At 51.3% G+C, this 21,185-nt stretch overlaps 1 protein-coding gene across 1 annotated transcript in view; it reads left to right on the forward strand.

The window, feature by feature from the left end:
• The window catches only part of COL22A1 (collagen type XXII alpha 1 chain), a 248,238-nt gene that overhangs the window by 118,986 nt on the left and 108,067 nt on the right, over nt 1-21,185 (forward strand). The window contains exon 22 of the mRNA XM_059901262.1: nt 12,634-12,687. Coding sequence (XP_059757245.1) covers nt 12,634-12,687 — 54 coding nt within the window. The remainder of the gene's footprint in view (nt 1-12,633; nt 12,688-21,185) is intronic.

Here is a 21,185-nt window from a genome sequence, read left to right on the forward strand (position 1 = left end):
CCCAGTAGATGCCTGGCACAGAGTAAGGACTCAACTCACATTTCCTGACCTCGAGCCCTTAAGCTTGTAACATATTTTTTTAGTTTGTTTTATTCACGTATAGTTGATTTACAACGTTAATTTTTGCTGTACAACAAAGTGATTCAGTTATCCATATATATACATTCTTTTTTATTTTCTTGTTCATTATGGTTTATCACAGAATACTGAATATAATTCCCTGTGCTCTACAGTAGGACCTTGTTGTTATCCACTCTATATATACTAGTTTGCATGTGCTAACCCCAAACTCCCACTCCATCCTCTCCCCGCCCTCCTCCCCCTTGGCAACCGCCGTCTGTTCTCTATGTCTGTGGGTCTGTTTCGTAGATAAGTTCATTTGTGTCATATTTTATTTTATTTATTTTTTTAATAAATTTATTTTATTTATTTATTTTTGGCTGCATTGGGTCTCGGTTGCTGTGCACGGGCTTTCTCTAGTCGCAGCGAGCGGGGGCTACTCCTCATTGCAGTGCGCGGGCTTCTCACTGCAGTGGCTTCTCTTGTGCAGAGCACGGGCTCTACGCGCATGGGCTTCAGTAGTTGTGGCACATGGGCTCAGTAGTTGTGGCTCACGGGCTCTAGAGCACAGGCTCAGTAGTTGTGGTGCACAGGCTTAGTTGCTCTGGGGCATGTGGGATCTTCCTAGACCAGGGCTCAAACCCGTGTCCCCTGCATTGGCAGGTGGATTCTTAACCACTGTGCCACCAGGGAAGCCCCTTGTGTCATATTTTAGATTCCACATATAAGTGCTATCATATGATATTTGTACTTCTCTTTCTGACTCACTTCACTTAGTATGATAATCTCTAGGTCCATCCATGTTGCTGCAAATGGCATTATTTCATTCTTTTTTATGGCTGTGTAATATTCCATTGTATGTATACACCACATCTTTATCCGTTTGTCTGTCGATGGAGATTTAGGTTGTTTCCATGTCTTAGCTATTATGAATAGTGAAGCTTGTAGCGTCTTTTACTGGTTCACTTAAGAAAACAGCCCCAGGGCACAAGCATCCAGAGACCGTGAGGCAGCCCCTGGTGGTAGTGAGCTCATTGCCCTTGGAGGTTTTAGTTCAGAGGCCGGGTGACCTGACAGATGGGTGGAAATGAGGGTCCTGGCACGTGGCAGAGGCTGCCGCAGTCCCGTGTATGGCTTCACATATGGCCTGGAGATGCCGTAGCTCAGTGAAGCGGATGGTGTCACAGATGTGCTGGGATTCACTCTGTCTAAGGCGGTTGGGCCCACTGACCACACTGTGCCTCCTCAGTTCTGAAGTGGGCTGACCTGTTCCTGTGACTCAGCACAGACTCCAGCCGGTCCTTACCCACCAGTGAACTTCCTCTTTTGGTTTCCAGGCACCTCTGCATCCTATAACAATCTTGAAATCTCAAGATTCTAAAGGAGGCTTATTGTGAAGGCTAGCTCTGAAGAATGGCAGGGTGTCATGAAGGTAGGGCGGGTGGGAGAAGTCACTTATCCTACTGGAAGACCTTGGATATGTCACCTCCCACTCAACATCACCAGCCCTGGCCTCAGTTTCACTGTCAGTCAGATGGGTCAAAGCTGGGTTGCCTTTGCCTCTGTATGGAGTGAGGATCCTGGACTTTGCAGCAAGACGCACCTGGGTTTGAAGCTCAGCTCTACTTCTCAGCAGCTGTGTGACCCTTTAAGACACCCAACCTCTCTGAGCCTGTTTACTTTGTTATGGTGGGAAGGCAACCCAGCCGGCAGAGTTGTTGTGAGAAATAGTGCCCAGCATGGGGCCCTTTGTGGGCAGCAGGATGTGGCAGCTGTCACGGCGCTCGTTCTCCTGACACACTCATGCACAGTCTTAGGAGAAAACAGCAATCCTGTGCCTTCTGTGACTGACGTTTAGATGACCCTTATCTCATCTTACCTTGAACTGCTCCAAGTGTTACTTTTCCTAATACAGTGTTAGACGGTGAGTGGAACTCTTGATGCAAGCGTGACTGCAAAGGTTGTTTGTTTTTTTTTTAATCTATATCTTTATTTAATTGGCTCTTATTAAGGGGAGGGGGACAAATCTTGCCTGGGCTTGCTTGTCTAGGCCGCGCTTCCTTGGCCATGACTTCCTGGCACCCCAGAAAGTGTTCGTGTGCTGCCCAGGGATGGTTGCTGTCCTTCCCAGAAACACCTCTAACCCCTGAGAGTAATAGTACCAGCCGCCCGTGCAGCGGGGGCAGGGCCTGGTCCAAATCTAACACCGGCCAGGGGCCTTGGGGATTGGACGTGTGCCCCAAGAGTGGGGATTTGAGGAGTAAAAGAGGGGGACCCAGAGAAGCAGTCAGGGTAGGACGGGGGTAGGGGCGCACGTACTGAGTCGCTGAGCTCCGTCTAAGCACCAGGCCTCCTGACACTGCTGGGGAGGGGCTGCCGTCCCTCTGTCCACGGATGAACAGCAGGCCCAGCCACCACTGCCTCTCAGGGACGCACACACGGGACCGTGTGTCTCTAGGGCCTTCTTCTCCTTTCCTCCCTTCTTCCCTTCCATGCATCAGTCAGCCAGCAAAGCCCACGAGTGCCCTGACGAAGCACAGGTGCTGTGCTAAATGCTCTGGGGTCCCTGAAGAGATTATGGTCTCCTCCCTCAGGAGCTCACAGCCTGTGGGACTTGAGACCCATGAACAGGGAAGCCAGATGCCTCCGTGGGGACCAATAAGGACTATAAGTGTAGAGAGGACAGAGGGAGCTCAGTGGAGAGAGGCCATGGGGCTGGCAACAGGGAGCGTGGTATTTGAGGCAGCCTCGCAGGAGTGAGCGGATTTCAGCAGGAACAGATGGGACACTGAAGAGAGTAATTCAGACACAGGGAGTACCCCCCCTGCCCGAGAGGACGTCCTGCCTCTGGACACTGGCTCATGTCCATCTGCTTTTATTCGGACTCCCTGGTCTCCAGCTCCTAAGCGCATCTGTAAGTAAAAGGGCCACGGACATGGCTTTTACTTCAACCTCTGCCAGCATCCTTCGAGGACCCTGGACTGATTTCTCTTTCTGTTTCTCTTGTCCTTTCCCATCTCTGCCATTTTTCTTCTACTAGCCCTTCTCCCATCCCTGCATCTTCTTTGCTCCCTTTTCCTTCCTTCCACAAATTCATTCATTCAGCAAATATTTCTTCATCATTTACTGGGTGATGGGCATTGTTCTAGGCAAGTGGGATCCTTCAGTGAAGAATAAAGATCCCTGCCTTCAAGATGCTTACATTCTGGTAGGCAAGGAAAAGAATCATACTAATTAGCATTTAAATAAACAATGCTGGAAGACCCATGGAGAAAGTCCTGTTTTGGCGGGTTCTCAGGAGGTGAGGGAGTTGGCTGTACGGGTAGCTGGGGGGAGAGCTGAGCAGGCAGAGGAAACAGCTAGAGCTAAGGCCCTGGGGCAGGCGGATGCTTGTGTGTCAGCACAGAGACCTATGTGGCCGGAGCGAGCAAGGGCCCAGCATGGAGGAGGCAAAGTCCTAAAACTGGGAGCAGGTCCATTTCAGGCCTCGTGGGCCATTGTGAGGATCTTAGCTTTTACTGTGAGCGACATGGGGCTATTGAGTGTGTTCAAAAATGTTTTATTATGAAAAAAATTAAACATATACAAAAATAGAAAGAAAAGTGAAGTAAACCCCCTTATCCCCCAAGCCCATTTCAGCACTTACCAAGTCACTGGCCAGTGGGTGACTCACCCACCTCACCCACCTCCACCCACTGCTGGGTTAGTTTGAAGCAATTTCAAACAGCATCACATTGTGTCTCTAAATATTTCAGCACGTACATAAAAGAAACAAAACCTTAATACCGTCATCCCACCTAAATCTATGAAAAAGCTTCTTTGTGTATTCATTTTGGGTTCACTGTTTCCTGGACTGTCTCATACATTTCTGGTTGCAATTTGTTCATTCAGGATTTGGGGTGCAGGCGTGCCGCGGCGCAGGTTACATTCTAAACGCATCCATCTGGCCGCTGTGTTGAGAACAGACTGCAGCCGGAGGAGACCAGTTGGGGGGGATGATGGCAGTGACCAAAAGAGCAAGGGGAAAGGGCGTGGCCCAGACGGGGTGGGGGGGTGTGGGCGTGGCTGGGAGGAGCACCCGTCCTGGGCCAGGTGGTCTGCCAGTCAGGGGGGACGCTGGAACAGAGGCAGAGCCCGTGGCCTGAGAGACCCAGTGTCTAGCAGGGGAGGGTGAGCCGAGAGTCGCAAGGCGGGGGTGGGGGGGTGAGGGTGTTAACAGCGGGTGTGCCGGGGCAGAGGAGGGCTCCTCCCGCGTCCTGCATCCTCCAGCGAATGGGGTACGATGGCCAGGTGTGTCCTTGGGGACCCCGTCCCTCCGGTGTCCTTGGTGATCCCCTGACTTGAGCTGCGCCATCCCGGGGGTGTTGCACCTCAGTGGCTTTACCTGTGGACGGACAACAAACGGTGATGGTGGCGTGGGCTGGGGGGCAGCTTCCTGTTCAGTCAGCCTGTGGCTGAGTCAGGAAGGCCTGAGACAGGATGACTGACTCAAAACAGGATCCCCCTCCTTCCCACACGGTGACCTGCCGCTTCCTGCTTCAATTGAAACGTCACTCTGAGAGCTGCTAATGTCAGCACTCAGGCTGTGACAAGAGAAGAGACGAGACAGTGACAAGCCACAGGGACCTGGGAATTGAGATACTGAGACTAAAGCACGGGGTGGGGAAAGGGGTCCGGGCCCTTTATTTTAGAGATTAGCAACCGGCAGACAGTGTAATCTCTGGCGAGGTGAATGCATTCATTCTGGACAAAGCTGGTATTTTTCGACAATGACGTAGTGAAAGGGGAGTCAGGAGCCAGGCACTCTCTTCCCCATCCCACCCCCATCCCCACCCCCACCCCCTTCCCCATCCCCACCCCCTCCCCCACCCCCATTCCCCACCCCCATCCCCACCCCCATCCCCATCCCCACCCCCATCCCCATCCTGCAGAGCCCATAGCCCTGGGAGATGGTTGCTTCCCCCTGAGGGGGATGTTATAGGCACTCATTGCCCAGCTGCTTCCTGCTTTAGACGGAGGTAGAGAAGGTACTCAAGCCTTTCTGAGGTTCAGATTTCCTCCTGCTTGTCTGAGCGGGGCGTTGGGGTCCGGGAGTGCTGTCTCTTGGCTGGAGCGGGCACTGCTACAAGTGCATCTGAACCCTGAATGGTCCAAAGCAGAACCAGCCTGGCTCCAGGCCACTGAGGCGCTTGGACACTCAAAAGCTTGCACGAGGTTGATTTAAAAAAAAAAAAAAAAATCTCTTGTGCCCTAATCATCCACCCCAAAATAGACATCCTGTCACTCTCACACCAGCCTATTTTAATTTTCTGTAGAGGACATATTTTTCTTATTTGAGAATTTGTTTATTTTTGTTATCACCACTAAAATGTTAAGTCTGTGAGAACATTATTTTTGTATTTGCAGCACTTAGAGGAGTGCCTCACATTTATAAAAACATGTTTTTATACATGCATTAAAATAAATATGAAAATATGTGTAAGCATATAAAATATGCATAAAGGTGTAGTGTCGTTCATGAGCATCAGATACAATGAGGGTGCAAGAATGAATGGATCACACCTGAGTCTGCTCTCTGGGGGCTGACACACTGGGGTGGTGTGGGGAGAACAGGACCCAGGACTGGACATCTGGCCACCTGGGTTCTGACCTGCGACAGAGAATGTCCAACTTGTTTTTTTAAAGTTTTCACCACCTTTACCCATTTCATCCACCTCCTACCCCTGTCTCCTCTGTCAACCACCAATCTGTTCTCTCTACCTATAAGTTCAGGTTTTTTTAGATCCCATATCATAAATGAGATTATACGGTATGTGTCTTTCTCTGTCTGACGTATTGCACTTAGCATGATGCCCTCGAGGTTCATCCTTGTGGCATATGGCACAGTTTCCTTCTTCTTATAGCTGTCTACTATTCTCTTGTATGCGTACCATTATTTCTTTATCCATTGTTGCATCCCGGGGCACTTAGGGGCCTTCCATGGCTTGGCTATTGTAAATAATGCTGCAGTGAACATGGGGGTGCATGTGTCTTTTCAAGGTAGTGTTTTCATTTCCCTTGGGTAAATACCCAGCATTGGGGTTGCTGGATCATGTGGTAGTTCCTTTTTTTTTTTTTTGACCAACCTCCATACTGTTCTGCATCGTGGCTGCACTAATTTACATTCCCCCCAGCGGTGCACAGGGCTTCCCTCTTCTCCACACCCTCTCCAGCACTTGTTATTCCTTGTCTTTTGGTAATAGCCACTCTAACACATGTGAGGTTACATCTAACTGTGGTTTTGATTTGCATCTCCCTGATGATTAGGGATGTTGAGCATCTCTTCCTGTACCTGTTGGTCATCTGGACGTCTAGAATGCTCAGTTTCAAAGAAGAAAACTTGGTTTCTTCTGTACCTTTCCTTTTACTTGGCCTTTATCTTGCTCTGTGGTCCTAGTCACACCTAAAATAGCCTAGATATCTTCTTTCCTCTCTGGACAAAAAGGAGGGGGAAAAAAAGTTTTGCTTAAGAGAATTCCGTGTTGTCAGACATTTAAACAGTGTAAAATTTGGAATGTTTAAGCTAGAGAATCGTCATGGTGGAAGGAATCTCTGAGATCGACAGTGAGAAATTTAATGTCCAGAAATATTAAATGACCTAACTGCTCAAGGTTGCTCCGGGCTTTGTCACCGCCCCTCCCACAAGCTGGGGACAGTCTCTTTGGTTCCTGTGATCATTTTCTTAGTATCTTCTGCCTTCTCTTCTCTCTTATCAAGAGGTGAGAACCGAAGAAGTGACACTATCAAATGTGAAGCTCCCCTTCTTCCTAGAGATAGAGTGATCCCCAAATGTCTCTTGGTGGGCCTGATGGTGTCAGTTGCTTTAAAAACATATGTTAAAAACAGAACCTCTACACGTGTAGAACTAATGTAAGGTAGGAAGGAAATACTATTGGTTGAATTGTCATTGCATAGCAGGCACTTAGGTGTTTTCTTTTGTTTTTTTGGTTTTTTTTGCACACATGTTTCTCACATAATTTTCGCAAGGATCCTATGAAGTCTGGCAGTTTTAATCCCATTCTGCAAATGAGGAAACCAAGACTTGAAGGTATAAATCAGATTATCCAGCGTCACACAGATTATAAATGGTGAGGCAGGGATTAGAACTCAGGTTGTCCTGGCTCCAAACCTTTCCTGTTTTTGCTTTAGAATGGTGTGTGTGTGTCCACTTACACACCAGAATTCTAAACGGGACACTAGCAGTCCTTTCGGCAGGAGCCTTGGAGAGGTCTCGGACCCCTTGTAACTGCCAGTGCTTGTTCTGAAGGATGCCCTGAACACCTGCCACTTTAATCTCTGGCTTCTGCCCTTGGAGCCGAGGGTCTCACATGGCTGAAAGCGATCAGGCCCATCAGCCCTGATTTCTAGTAGATTTGAGAGAGGGAAACACTAGCGGTCTTTTGTAAGTGGCAGCCTGGGTTGAATTTGTTTTACTTTTCAACGTGTAAAGCCTTTTTTCTCGCCTTCCTCTGCTCTGCCAGATGGTGAGGGCATCACTTGGATCGCAGGCCACTGTTGGATGTCTTTCGTGGCGTGCAGCCAGACTTATTTCAGGACCCTCTAGGTTTTCTCTGAGCACCTGGTTTCAGCTCTAACCGGTAGAAAATAATCACGTTTGACATTTGGAGGCACGGAGAACAGGGACTGAGCAAAAGGACCATACGGCTCATATTAGAACCACTTGCACAAGCAGTCCTTTCATCGGATGATGGCCCCTCACATGGCTGTGTTAACTCGTCCTGGCTGGGAGGGAATTGCTCCTCTGAATTTATAGGTTCCTCTCTTCTCCACAGACAGACAGGCAGCCTCAGAAACACTGGTCTTGCTCAGCGTCCTGGCATCCAGAATGGCTTGAAAAAGCTGCCCTCGTGATAAATTACAAACGTTTATCCAGACATTGTGTTGGGTAGCAATTTAAAAGAGAAGAAAAGGAAAATGACAAGGAACAGGCTTATTGTTAATAAACAGTTCTTTATTGCTGCAGAACTTGGCGCTGGCCAGCACATCTCAAATCCCCACACCCAAGTATAGGTGCAAATGCAGAGGGTACATAGCTGCTGCTACATCCACCAGTAACTTTACCATCACCACCAGTAACACTATCATCATCACCACCATCACCATTACCATCAGCACCACCGGCACCTGCACCATCACCACCACCAGCACCTGCACCATCACCACCATAATCACCACCATCAACACATCAACACCTCCACCATCACTACCACCATCACTATCACCTCCACTGCCACCATCACCTCTACCTCCATCACCATCACCACCATCATCAACTCCACCATCACCTGCACCATCACCACTGTAATCACCAGCATCAACACATCAACACCTCCACCATCACTACCACCATCACTATCACCTCCACTGCCACCATCACCTCTACCACCACCATCAGCACCATCACCACTACATGTTTCTTAATGTCACATCCTGTGCTAAGCACTTTGTGGACATTATCTTATTTAATCTCCATGGCACTGCTGGGAGGTAGTGGTTTTGAAACCAACTCTGCTTGACATGTGGTCTCTCACCCACGCCAGGGACTCAGAAGAGCCAGAGTTCTGCTATTACCATTTCTTCTTCATCAGAGTCTCCATCAGCTTCCTTCTCATTCTCATAACTATCTATTACATTTGCATGATGCTTTGTTATGCTTTTTAAATCACTTCCTCAAATATTGAATTATTTCTTCTGCTACTGTCTTTTCAGATAATCACAATGATTATAATTTTCCACATGAGGAAACTAAGATTCAGCAAGTTTTAAATGGCTTGCCCGTCCTCCTCCACCTCAGATTTAGAACTCTTTTTCTTATAATATTGTAGAGGAAAGGGGTTGGGAAAAGAACATAGAGAATCCCTTTGACCACAGTGAGTGGCCAAGTCCTTGCAACTACTTACTTAGAGCTTTATGCCCCATCCCTGGCGATTCTAACTCATGAGCTCTTGGGTGACACCAGGGAATGCGTCTCAATTATGTTTTTGCCCTATTTTGCCATTATTTCTCATCATTGCTGGGACTTCATGGAGGAGGTGGCACTGGGCTGGGCTAGGACTTTGACAAGGTGAGATGGAGCATGCGTCCTACAGACAGGTGGCTTGGTGGGCCAAGCTCCAGAGGCCAGGAGTCCTTGGGGTCTTTGGGGCCAGGCTAAGCAGCCCACGTGAGCTGCTGCTTAGGGCTGGGAGCATGGCCACTGGATGCTAGACTGAAAGGGCATGTCAGAATCACGTGGTCTGTCAATTTCCAAATAAAACGCAGACGTTACGTCTTTTAGACAAGGAGGTGGCAAGTAACTTGGACAGAGCTTCTTTCCTCCTTGTGGAAGAGTAACCTGCCAGCACAGGTTGGCCCAGAAAAGTCTGGAGGGAAGGGGCAGGGCACGTGGACGGGGTCAGCTCTCGTGGCTGTGGCTGCAGGAGGGGAGGGAGGAGAGCTTTGAGAGGCACCGGGGCAGCTCCGGAGACTGTGGGTAGAGGAGATGTGAACGCAGGTGCTGGAGCCGGACAGAGCCGTTACCATGATATTTCTCTGGGTGATGCCCCTTTATGGATGGTCCACGAACCATATGCCTTTCTTGGGGGAGAGGCTACCTTGTGACACTGCTGCGATCACAAATCTCTGATGCTTTTTTCTTCCTCTGGCCTCTTGCCATCATCTTGCTTTTTTCCTTCTTGCTGAAAATCTAATGCTCGGGATGTCTGTTCCTCTGGATGCACTGCTTTGCATTTCTGTGTCTCCTACCACACCTCTCCGACCCGCCCGTAATTCTCCTTTTTCAGGTCAATTTTACTGACTTCCCTGGCATTGGAGGACCTCCTGACTCCGTGCCCTCTGCACATTTCCTTATCGTCTTCGGTGTTCACCTTCTGAGCATTAGTGGGTCACTGCATACAGTCCCCACGCTCCAGCAGAGCGGGGAGCTGCTGAGAACTCACTTACCCCTCGAACAGCGGTGGAGCCTCTGGAAGAGGGAAACTGAAGCTGCGTCCCCAAGCAAACTGGCATCGTAGTTAGTAATCCTGCTCAGCCACAGCCCAGACCTTCTCATCCCTTCCCCTTCCATCTGATCCTTGCTTATCAACCTTTAAATGTTCTAGCCCTTCATTTCTTTCAGCCTTTCCTCCAAACGTCTCTGGCCTGGGTTCTGAATTCTGATGACTACTCACCAGGCCGTTCTGCTGACCTCGAAGGGATGTGGTTTATCCATCTTGTAAATAACGCTGTGGCATAACTTGGAAGCAAGTGGAGGGGGTGTCTGTCTAGATAGAAAATTGAAGATGCCTGGTTTCCATTCCCTGAGGAAGGGGAGCCGGCCATTCTCAGCTCTCTCGTGGTCAGCTCCCTGATGTTTTCAGTAATCAGAGCAGGACGGATGCACAGACTGGACTCCTGCCAGGCTCAGCTCCCCTCTGAAGGTATCTGTGACCGCATTTTGAATTTTACCTGACAAGTGTCGAGGAACTCATTCTGACCTAGACCTGATCGCACCTTCCAGGCTGATGTGCTCCAGCTCAAGGGGTGCAGATCCAGGGGCCTCTAAATCAGACCACCTCTCTCTCTCTGCAAGTCTGCCAACGGCTTTCCTCCCTAACGGCCCATCTCTCTACCTTCTCATTGCTGTTCCCACTGCCACTGTCCTGGCTCAGGACCACATCAGTCCCGAAGGGACAAGTTACGTATCCAGCCGCGAATGTTTATTGAGTGTCCGCCATGCGGCAGGCCTTGTTCTGGGCCCGTGGATGTAGCACTGAAGACAAGCAGAGCCAGTCCTCGTTCTCAGATGAGCGTCCCAGTGGGTGGACGGGCAGTTGGTAGATACGAATCTCAACAGTGTATGTGGTGGTGATAGAAACAAAGGGAAATACAGCGGGGCGAGGAGAGAGGGTGGGATGGGGACCGCGGTCAGAGAAGGCATTCGGGTGAGGGGGACGTCTGGCAGAGACCAGATGGAATTGAGGGATGGAGCCATGTGGGGCACCTGGGAACCAGCATTCCAGGCAGAAGCACCTGGAAGGGGCCTCCTGGGGCAGGTTGTGGGTGGAGGTGCCCCGGGACCACTCCCTGGGCTCAGCACCGACTACGCGCTCCCGAAACGTGGTGGCGGGGAGGGGAGGGAGAAAGGTGGGATCCACGGGACCCCAGAGGGCTGGGCTGGCACAGTCCAAGGTCGTAAAGTCACCTTTCCTCTGAAGGTGGGGGAGCACACGGGGACAAACCAGAGTGTCCAGTGGCAGAGACAGGAGAGGGCCAGGGTTTCAGAAAGAGAGAAGAAGCTGACGTCATCCAGCTCCTATAATCTAGCAGTCTAGACTATTAGAGATATTTTGTAGAACTTATATCCTTTAGTCATCTTCAGAGCCCTGGGAAGTAAGAGTCCCATGTGCAGGCTCCAGCACACACAGATCTGGGGCTGAATCTTAACCCCGTCACATTCTAGCTGTGTCCCATGAGAGACTTGACGCTGAACCTCAGTTTCCACACCTCCCAGTGGGACTGAGAACACCTGCATCACAAGGGCGTCCTGCAGAGTAAAGACGTAAGGAAAATGTGGGAAACCCCAAAAGAGGGTTTGACACAAAACAGGTGCTCAAGGAACGCGATTCTTATTCAGAGTCTTGTTTTACTTTTCATTTCTGATTGGAATGCTTTGACCTCATGAGAACAGCTGTGAGCAAGAAAGCAAACAGACGGGCCTTCCATCATTCACACACCCCTGTAATATAATGTACGCCGTGTGCTGTGTAGCTGACCAGCACACACCTCACCCCTGTTCGAAGGGGTAGACTCTGAGGCTTAGTGGGACAGATCACTCCCACAGGATGGCCCGCTGGGGTCCTGCACAGCAGTGTGGAGTCTAGCAGCAGAAGAGCAGAAATGGTCCAAATGACCTACCTGCCCAGAGTTGAAATGTGTCACGTTTCATCCTTATGGTGAAAAAAACTATGTAGCTGTGGAAAAGAATGGAGTGGCTCTCCACATGCTGATACAGGATGCGTCCAGGTTAAATTGTTAAGTGAAAAAAAGCCAAGTTTATCAGTAGATTGAATGATATGCTACAGTTTGTAAAGAAAAAAAGGGGGAGAGGGAGAGAATGTGTGTGTGTGTGTGCACATTTGTGTGTGTGTGTGTGTGTGTGTGTGTGTGTGTGCAAAGCTTACCTAAACATAAAATGCCTCTGGAAAGATTAGCCAACATCTGGTAGGATTAGTTGCTTTCAAGGAAAGGGACTGAGTGGCAGGGGACAGGATAAGGACATTTTTCTCAGGTAAACCTTGCTGTACTTTTTGAATTTTGGGCCATGTGTTACCAAAATCATCCAAGCTACAGAGCCGGCATCCAAAGGGGAACCTCCGTGACTCCAGACTTCTTCCCAATCCCACACTGCTTCCCCGTAGGGCATCCCGAGGGGGACGGGCTGTTATCAGGGAGTCTACCCCAGACGTGCCATCAGACGGGCTGGGCTCCGGGAGCTGCCTGCCTGTTAATTTTGGCTGCTTCTTTTGTCCTCAGGGAAAGAAAGGTGAGACCGGCCCTCCTGGAATCCCTGGATTGCTGGGGCAGCAGGTAACTACTATCTTTAAATCTTTCTTAGCTACACTGCTTGCTCTGGTTAAATAAATGATGGGGTAACGATGCTCAGGTTGTAACCAGAATCTTGCATGGTCACCGCATCAGAGCATTAAAAAGAATGTTCGGTGGGACACTCGCCCTCCCTCTGTCCCTTGCTCCCCCTGCCTCCCATCTCAGGTGCTGGGAGAATGGCCATTTGGTCTCCTGGAGGGGTTTAGGCCTGGAGGAGGACAGACCCTCATCTCCTCCCCCTCCCCCTCCTCGCCTTCCTCCCCCTCCGCTTTCAGACTCAGCTGTGGTGTAACGTCCTCTGGCCCCAGGCTTGGTCCAGCTCCCCACTCCCACACAGCCTCACGTGTGCTGTGCCTGTGGCCCCCTGTGGACCTCCACAGCCACCTCGCCAGGTGGGCAGGCTCGGGGTCACCATCCTCATCTCACAGACGAGGGGTGAGCCTCCCAGATGCCCAGAGACTCGCTCGGGGCCACGCGCCGCTCAGCAGACACCTCCCTCCCTCCCTCCCAGGCCCCCTTATCTGTGAGTGTGTGTCACTGTGAGCACCTCCTGCCCCCGACACACACGCCTTAGTGTGGACAGAGCAAGGCGCCCGGCACTGGAGGGTGTCCAGAGCTCCCTTCATTCTCCCTTTGCCCCCTGCACCAAAGCTCGCCACTCGGTCCCCACCGCAGCCTCCCCCGGAGCAGGGTCGGTAAATTCCTGGGGAGGCAGTGTGCCGGGGGGAGGCAGTGTGCCGGGGGGAGGCAGTGTGCCAGGGGGGAGGCAGTGTGCTGGGGGGAGCCCAGTTTGGGGGGGAGGTTAGGAGGTTAGAGTCGTGGCCCTCGGCCCCTTTCTGGCTGTGGCATCTCGGACAAGTCACTTTACCTTTTCAACTTCAGCCTCATCATTTGTCACAAATACCAAGAAAAGTAAAAGGGGAGGGCGATTCGAAGAGAAGGTGAGGGGATGTGACCGGGTGATGGGGGGTCCTGGAGGCACAGAGAGCACCGGGCGGGGTGCTGTCCTGTCCTCCTGGGTGTGGTGGCCGCAGGCAGGCAGGCAGGTGGGATCACTCAGGGCTCGTCCACGGGCCCCCCCCCCCCCCACGCTGCGGTAAGTGGTCGGCTCTGGCGCCCGCCTGTTACGGGCCGTCTCCGCCTCCACGCCCGAGTCCCATGGTGTTGACCGCACTGTCCTTTGACATTGTCAGGGAGGCACCCCCCAGAGGACACCGCCCACTGCACTTGCAAAACCCGCTTTTCCCACGCTGACATAGGAGGTGTGATGGGCACCCCGCACGCAAATCTCGGGCTTCATTTCAGTCCCTCGCGTTGGGGTCAGGCTACAGCCCGGGATGAGGGACTGTAAAATCAGCCATTGTTCACGGTCTTCTAAAGAGTCCACATTCGCTGTGGCATTTTGATGTTCATAGTGAAAGACAGAGTGTTTTTGCATTTGTTTTATGACCTTGCTTTCCAGTGAGCAAAGCTTGTGTGTTTCAAAAATTCACCATAAACCCAGCTCCATCAAATCGCTTTAAGTTACAGATTTTGTCCCTATAACTTTTTGTTGACTGCTTTGGAAAATATATTCCTTTCTTTCATTTTTAATTTTGAAACCATTTTCCTTCAGCAAATCTTTGCCGAATGCCAGGCATTGAGCTGGGTGCTGTGGATGAAAACGCGATCGGCTTTCCCACAGCAGGGGTTTTGCCAGAAATGGGGCGCCCGATGTATTCGGGGATCTCAGTGGTTCAGAACCAACGTAGAGTATATAGTATGTCCTACCTGGCACCCCACATTGGATCACCACCCAAGGGACACAGAGCTGCACTTAAGCCCACCACGCCCGCACTGAGAGCAGTGTCTCCCTGGTGGGTCACTGCCCACCGCTGTGATTCACCCTTCCTTACACGTCTGAACACTCACCTTCTCTGGGCCTGGCCACGGTTTTCTCCTGCTTGCCATCCGTGCATTTGTCCATTTGTTCATTGGTTCACTCATTCAGCAGGTATTTACTGAATACCCACCGTGCGCAGATGCAGCTCTGGCGTTGGGAAACCTGGCAGCCACTGTCCGTGCCCAGAGGAGCCAGATGTAATGGGGCAGAAAGAGATGCACATAGAGTCTGACAGTCCTCTGAGCTGAGTCCTGGGAGAGGGGTATTCAGAGCTCTGGTTCTGGGGGAGAGGTCGTCAGCCTCTCGGGCCCAGAGGAGGGTCCCTACGCTGATCTGGAAAATCAAGGTTGGCTCTGTTGCAGCAGAAACTAAGTCACATGGTTTCCTGCTCTGATGAGAAGAGGGCAGAGGGCATATATGTTTAGTTTCTGCTCCTGTCAGACACTCTCCTTGGTGTTCGTATATAATCGTGTATATAACCACCTGTGAGAAAGCAATGCTTAAGCCCATTTACAATCTAAAGAAATTGAGCTCAGAGTTTAATTAGCTTTGCTTGTAACGGGCAGAGCCAGCACTGCAGCCTCAGAGTGAGCCAAGCCCCAGGGCGGCTGGCATTCTAGAAGATGCTTTTGGTGCCTCTATTTCAAGATGGAAATTCTCACCCGCTGGAATGTTTTAGACTCAGTATACACGTTCCACGTGGTGGCTCCTGTATCCTGGCAGCCTCTTAGGAAAAGTGGAAATCTGTGTCTGGTCTGGGCAACTGTTTATGCAAAGACAGTGCTGCAGTCAGGATGGCAGGAAGCCTCTTGAGTTGGTGGGAACACAGCCAGGGAAGGGGCCAACCCCAGAAGGCTGAGTGGGTTCGAGGTCCTGGGCCTCTACACAGGAACCCTCCTGAGGGGGGCAGTCATTGTGCCCCTGGAGTTACATACTGAGAGGAGGACTCACAATTAGGAGCAACTTCCGAAAAAGCTGACATTACCAAGTCACGCAGGGAGTGCGATTGCCGTGCTAATTTATGCAAGTAATTTTCATTCATCTTCAAATTCCATCCAGTTTTATAAATCTGCTCCAGTTGGAACTTGGTGGTTATTAGGAATAGTTATTTGCCATTCCATTATTAATAATGATAATTGGGTTAATTGGTTATTTATACATCATCACTGTAATCACTGAGCACATTAAGTAGCTATTAAGTCACCATCGTATTAAGAAGGATCAAACATTCTATTAATAAGTCACCATCGTATTAAGAAGGATCAAACGTTCTATTAATAATAGTTAGACTTATTGGTTAATTGATAGTCATTACTTAGTTTTTTTATTAGTAATAATTAAAGCAGTTATTTTGTTGTTAACATTTAGATCTATTGGCTCATTTGTCACTCTCTTTAATAATTAGATGAATGGGTTATTTAGGTATTTTTATTGATGATAAAAAGAGAAGAGGGTGAAAACCTCCCATGAGCTGAGCTGGTGTCACGCACACCTTCGTTAATCCAGCCACACGAGGCCACCCCTCTTTTTTTATCACTCTCTCCTGTCTGCGTTTAATTCCGCAGCAGCCCTTCCCCGAGCTCCAGCCCCTGGGGAGCTCCACCCGGTGCCTCAGACACTCGCATCAAGCACTCAGCCTTCTTCAGCAGGACGGCTGGTGCCCACCCCGTCCAGGTGCGCTCCCCCCCGCAGTGTCCTCGCCTCGGCAAAGGGCCCCATCACCTATCGAGTCCTTCAGGGTCGTCCTCATCCCTTCGCTCCACACACCCGACCTGCCGTGAAGTCTTGTGCACTTCTCCTACAAGTCAGGCCGGCCCTCGCTGTCCCGATTCTGAAGCCCAGGTCCCAGCCATCCTGGCCCCCAGCCCTGAAGCAGCGCACCTGCCTCCCAGCTGCCCCTCCCACCGCGGCACCCCACCACCTTCCCCGGGGCCCTGTCCCCGTCCCCTGCTCACTTCACTCCTTCACACTGACCCCGTCAGTCCTGCCAACGCACGGCGGTCCGTCCAGTCTCAGGCCCCTGAACCCACTGTTCTCCCTTCCCTGGACTTTCTGGCCACTCAGTTCTCAGCTTCAACGTGGCCCCTTCTGCGGGGCCTGCCTTGACCAGCCCCAGCTAGGACGGCCCCTCAGTTACAGTCACGGTGACTTCATCCCTAGGACTTCCGGTCCCCAAAGTTGTGCCTTCACTTGCTTCCACACTTGTTCTCTCTGTCCTCCCAGCCCCTTCACCAGCTTCGAACGCCTCCAGGGCCCGACAACCACACCCTGCATCCTGGCTTGTGGGAGCGCCCTGCCCAGAGCGGGCAAGTGGCCCAGGGCTTGAGGATCCCCCCTGCCCCCCGCCATCTCCCTCCTCCTCGTTTCTACCTCCGCTCCTAATACTCTTCCCTCGGTAAACGGTGATTGAACATCGTCCCTGTGCCCCGGGATAAAACGGTGAACGAAACCAGACACGGTCTCTGCCCTCCTGGGCCTTAAAATCCAGTGGGAAAATGCTAGACGCTCCCTGTTTCTGTTTTTTGAAGTTATTTCCCACTCTTCATACTTTATGAAGTATTCCTAAAGCTTGGGAGAAAATTTAGCAGTCAGTTTGTCCAATTTTTACAGCTGCTCTTTAAAAATAAAAGCCACACGTATGAACTAGACAAATGCAAAGCTCCCCTGGTTGACATAAAGGTGGGAGCTCGGGAGAGTCTCCCTCAAAACACACACACAGGACGTGCCTCCGAACGCCAGTCCCTGGAACCCTGGTTTCCGCCTGGTCCGCGCACAACATCCGCGTCAGTGACGAGGGGAGGGTGACTTGCCTCTGGCTCCTCGGAGAGTCCCTGGCCACACAGAGACTTGCCTTTCAGTCTTGACTTTCCTTTAGCCACGTTTCTTTCCTGAAACCCCAATATCCTCACCTACGAAAGAGGCATAATAGTGCAGAGAGTCTTTGGCTTTCAAGCAGCTTTTTAAAAAAATTTATTTTATTGAAGTATAGTTGATTTACAATGTTGTGTTAATTTCTGCTGTACAGCAAAGGGACTCAGTTATGTGTATACACATTCCTTTTCATATTCTTTTCCATTACGGTTTATCCCAGGCTACTGACTACAGCTCCCTGTGCTCTGCAGTAGGACCTTGTTGTTTATCCATCCTATACGTAATAGTTTGCATCTGCTCACCCCAAACTCCCACTACATCCTCCCCCCACCTTGGCAACTACACGTCTGTTTTCCACGTCTGTGAGTCTGTTTCTGTTTTGTAAATAAGTTCGTTCGTATCATTTTTTTTTAGATTCCACACGTAAGTGATATCATATATTTGTCTTTGTCTGACTTACTTCATTTAGTATGATAATTTCTAGGTCCATCCATGTTGCTGCAAATGGTATTATTTCATTCTTTTTTATGACTGAGTAATATTCCACTGTATGTATGTACCACATCTTCATTATCCATTCATCTGTTGATGGACATTTAGGTTGTTTCCATGTCATGGCTGTTGTGAATAGTGAAGCTTGTAGCAAGCAGGGTTTTTTGTTTTTGTTTTTGTTTTGTTTTGTTTTGTTTTGGTGGGAGGAAGGCAGCTTCTTTGTGCCTAAAAATCCCAATGCCAGTATGTGCAGAACAAAATAGAAAATTCATAAATTGATTTAGTAATGAGCCAGCTAGTTTCATTTGGAAACTTACCAACTAAGTGACTCAAATGGCCTTTCTGTTTGGGGTTTTGTTTAACTTGTTTTCAGGAGAAAGAGAAGATAAAGTGAGGGTACTAATTAAAGTCAACCAGAAGTCTGGGCGGGGGGATTAGTCCAATCTCAACAGTAGTTGTTGCCCGTCACTGGTAAGGTCCCCAAGGCCACTGGAAGATTCTGAAGTGCCATCTGCACCATCCAGGACAGCTGATGTTACGCTCAGCTCTGTGTGGAGTGCGCTAGGATCCGGGAGATGTAAACGCCTCACCAGAGCCTTCCACCAGTGGCGTCACTGGGTTCCGGCACTCTCTTCACGCCCCCAGCTACCCCATGGGAATCTCTCTCTAGTTGAGGCTCTGAAGGGCCTGTAACTCACATCCCAGACTAACCCGTCCCCCCCACCCCAACCCCACATCTCTTCCTTCCCCTGCAGAGTCGATTTCCTGGAAAAGCCTCTCCTCCTTTTAGTGTCTCAGGTAGCATCCAACCCCCGCCAGATGCTCACCTGTCACCGCTGAACTGCCGTGCAGACCATCCCCAGGTCTGCATCCCTCCCCGCCATCCACTTGCACGGGGCCCAGCCTCACTGGCGTCTTGCCTGCGCCGTGGTTTCACTGTCTCCTGGTCTGTCTCTTCCAGGATTCCTTCTCCCTAGTGATCCTAAGGACAGCAGAATAGCTTCCTAAGCACAGATCAGACTGTGTCTGTCTTCTAGAACACCTCTGTTATTTTGAGCTGCCTCAAAGACAAAGCTGGACTTTCCAGACCCCAGACTTGCTGCCTCGTTTTAGGGGCCTCTGCTTCCTGTTCTTACTGAGCACCCCAGTCATGCCAAGCTGCCTGTTCCCGTTTATCCTGTTCCGTCCACATGTGGTGCCCGCCCTCTTCGACCCCCCTTCGTTTGCCAAGGCCCCACTTGGCCCTTGAAGACCAAACTCACCCTACCCTCTGAGATGCATCCGCGATTTCCCCGCTATGCCCTTACTTGATTTCTGTGCATTTAGAGCATCTTCCTTCTTTGTTGTCATTTTCTATATTTTTAATTAGATTCAACAGATATCTCGTGAGTTCTTCCATGTGCCAGGACCCAGGGGTTTGCTACAAAAACTATGAAAAGAAAGTATTATTGTACCTACTACTCTGTATGTTTAGAAATCAGGCTTTGGATAAACCAGATACTTTGCCTCGAGTCAAACAGCTGCTCAGAATTTAACCATCTGCCTTTGATGCCAAGCCCACGGCTTTCCTAGGAGGTCACGGGCTTGCATTTTATTTACTCTGCAAGACTGCAGTCTTCTGGAAGGGAGGGCTGGGTCACCTGGAGATCCGGAGGGAACACGGAAGGTGCCCGATACGTGTAGACTGGAGGGAGGACCTTCACCCCTGCCATCCTGGTCTCCAGGAGCCGCTTCTCCAGAGGCCCCAGAACTTTGCAGAGGCCTCTGATGTAAGGACCGAAGCTTCTGCCTGCTCGCTCCCCGCTCCCCTCCATGGCATCAGCGGGCGCTGCCAGCATCCCGTCACCCACCGACACCTCGTCTTCCACCCGGGGCTCCTGTGCCCCCAGACTCCATGATGCTTCTCACTCATGAACACGCTGCACTTTGGCTGGTGGTGACAGATGCGAGGTTTCCTTGCCTCTGAAGCCTCCTGGGGGAGGGGGAACATTCTCTAGAACATTCTCACGTGCAGGCCGTGAGAGGACGGAGGCTGCCACGTGGCCTGGGACAACTGGGGTGCACCTCATGGGGCACGCACCCCACCGCTCTGTTCCCTCAGCGACCAGGCCCGGACCTCTTGTCCTGCTGCATCATCATGTGCAGTCTTGGGCTGTAGGATTCCTACCCCCGTTGCAGAGCCCGGGGAAGTGGACCTCCGCAAGGCCAGGAGCTCGCCACGTGGATAGGAGGCAGCAGACCTGGGGTTTCACTCGCGGCCTTGACCATCGGCTGCAGCAGCGTGTAGACCCTGAGCGCCGGGGCTCGCAGCCAGGGAGTCGGGGACCACCGAGGTCGTGGCGCCCCGTGTGTGGAGACCTCGGAGAAGGCCGAGCGTGTGGCAGGCACCCTAAAAGTCACGTTTGCCCCCTCCCAGCTGAGGGCGCCAGGTGCAGATGGCTGATGGGCCTGTGCACCCACATCCTCCCAGCACTCCCTGTCCCCGGCTGGCAGAGGCGGTGGTATCAGAAACACACGGAGTTTCGCTGCAGCTGAGTCCCCTCTGACCTGGCGGGGCTGGACGCAGCCTTCCTGGGAGGCGGCCGCTCCGTGTCCCTGTGTGGCCGTCACACGGCACAGTGTGGCCCCGGGGCAGCGTCCACGGGGCAGGCTGGCTGGAATTGAGTCCTGACTGCTGTCCACCTCTCACCCCAACATTTCCTGCTGGGACTTGCAGCCCCCGACCGGCTGGAAAGGAAGCCGCAGGCCACTGGCCGGCCCCTCGTGCGGCCGCGTCTGGAGCGGCTGTCCCGCCTCCTCCAGCTCCTCCTCTTTGTAAGGAAGGCCCTTGCGGTGGTTATTTGATGAGCGTGTGGGATTCTGCTCTCGGTCCTGAGCTGGTAGCATCGAACAGGCAGATCGTTATTAACCTGCACCGCATGCAGAGAAACGACCCAGGTGCTGTGGTCCTACGAAGGTGGTGGACTTGGAGATCACAGAGCTGGGCTTGAAAGCCCCAAGTTCATTTAATGCGCAGACAGTCTTTCAGGAGGTCAGGCTGTTTAAGGGTGGATTGGCTGTGACGGGCGGGGAGCTTGGCAGACACTTCACAAGGGAGGGGCTGAGGGACCAGGGACATTGTGCCGGATGCCACGTGTCTAACGCCGGTTCACTTTCCTCCGGGTTCCAGTTGCTCATCTTCAAAACGGGATGAACGGGGCCCGCCTGAAAGGATTAGCGTGAGGATTAAGATGAG

This window comes from Balaenoptera ricei, chromosome 17 (assembly GCF_028023285.1).
Source record: "Balaenoptera ricei isolate mBalRic1 chromosome 17, mBalRic1.hap2, whole genome shotgun sequence".
In the NCBI taxonomy this organism is placed as follows: domain Eukaryota; kingdom Metazoa; phylum Chordata; class Mammalia; order Artiodactyla; family Balaenopteridae; genus Balaenoptera; species Balaenoptera ricei.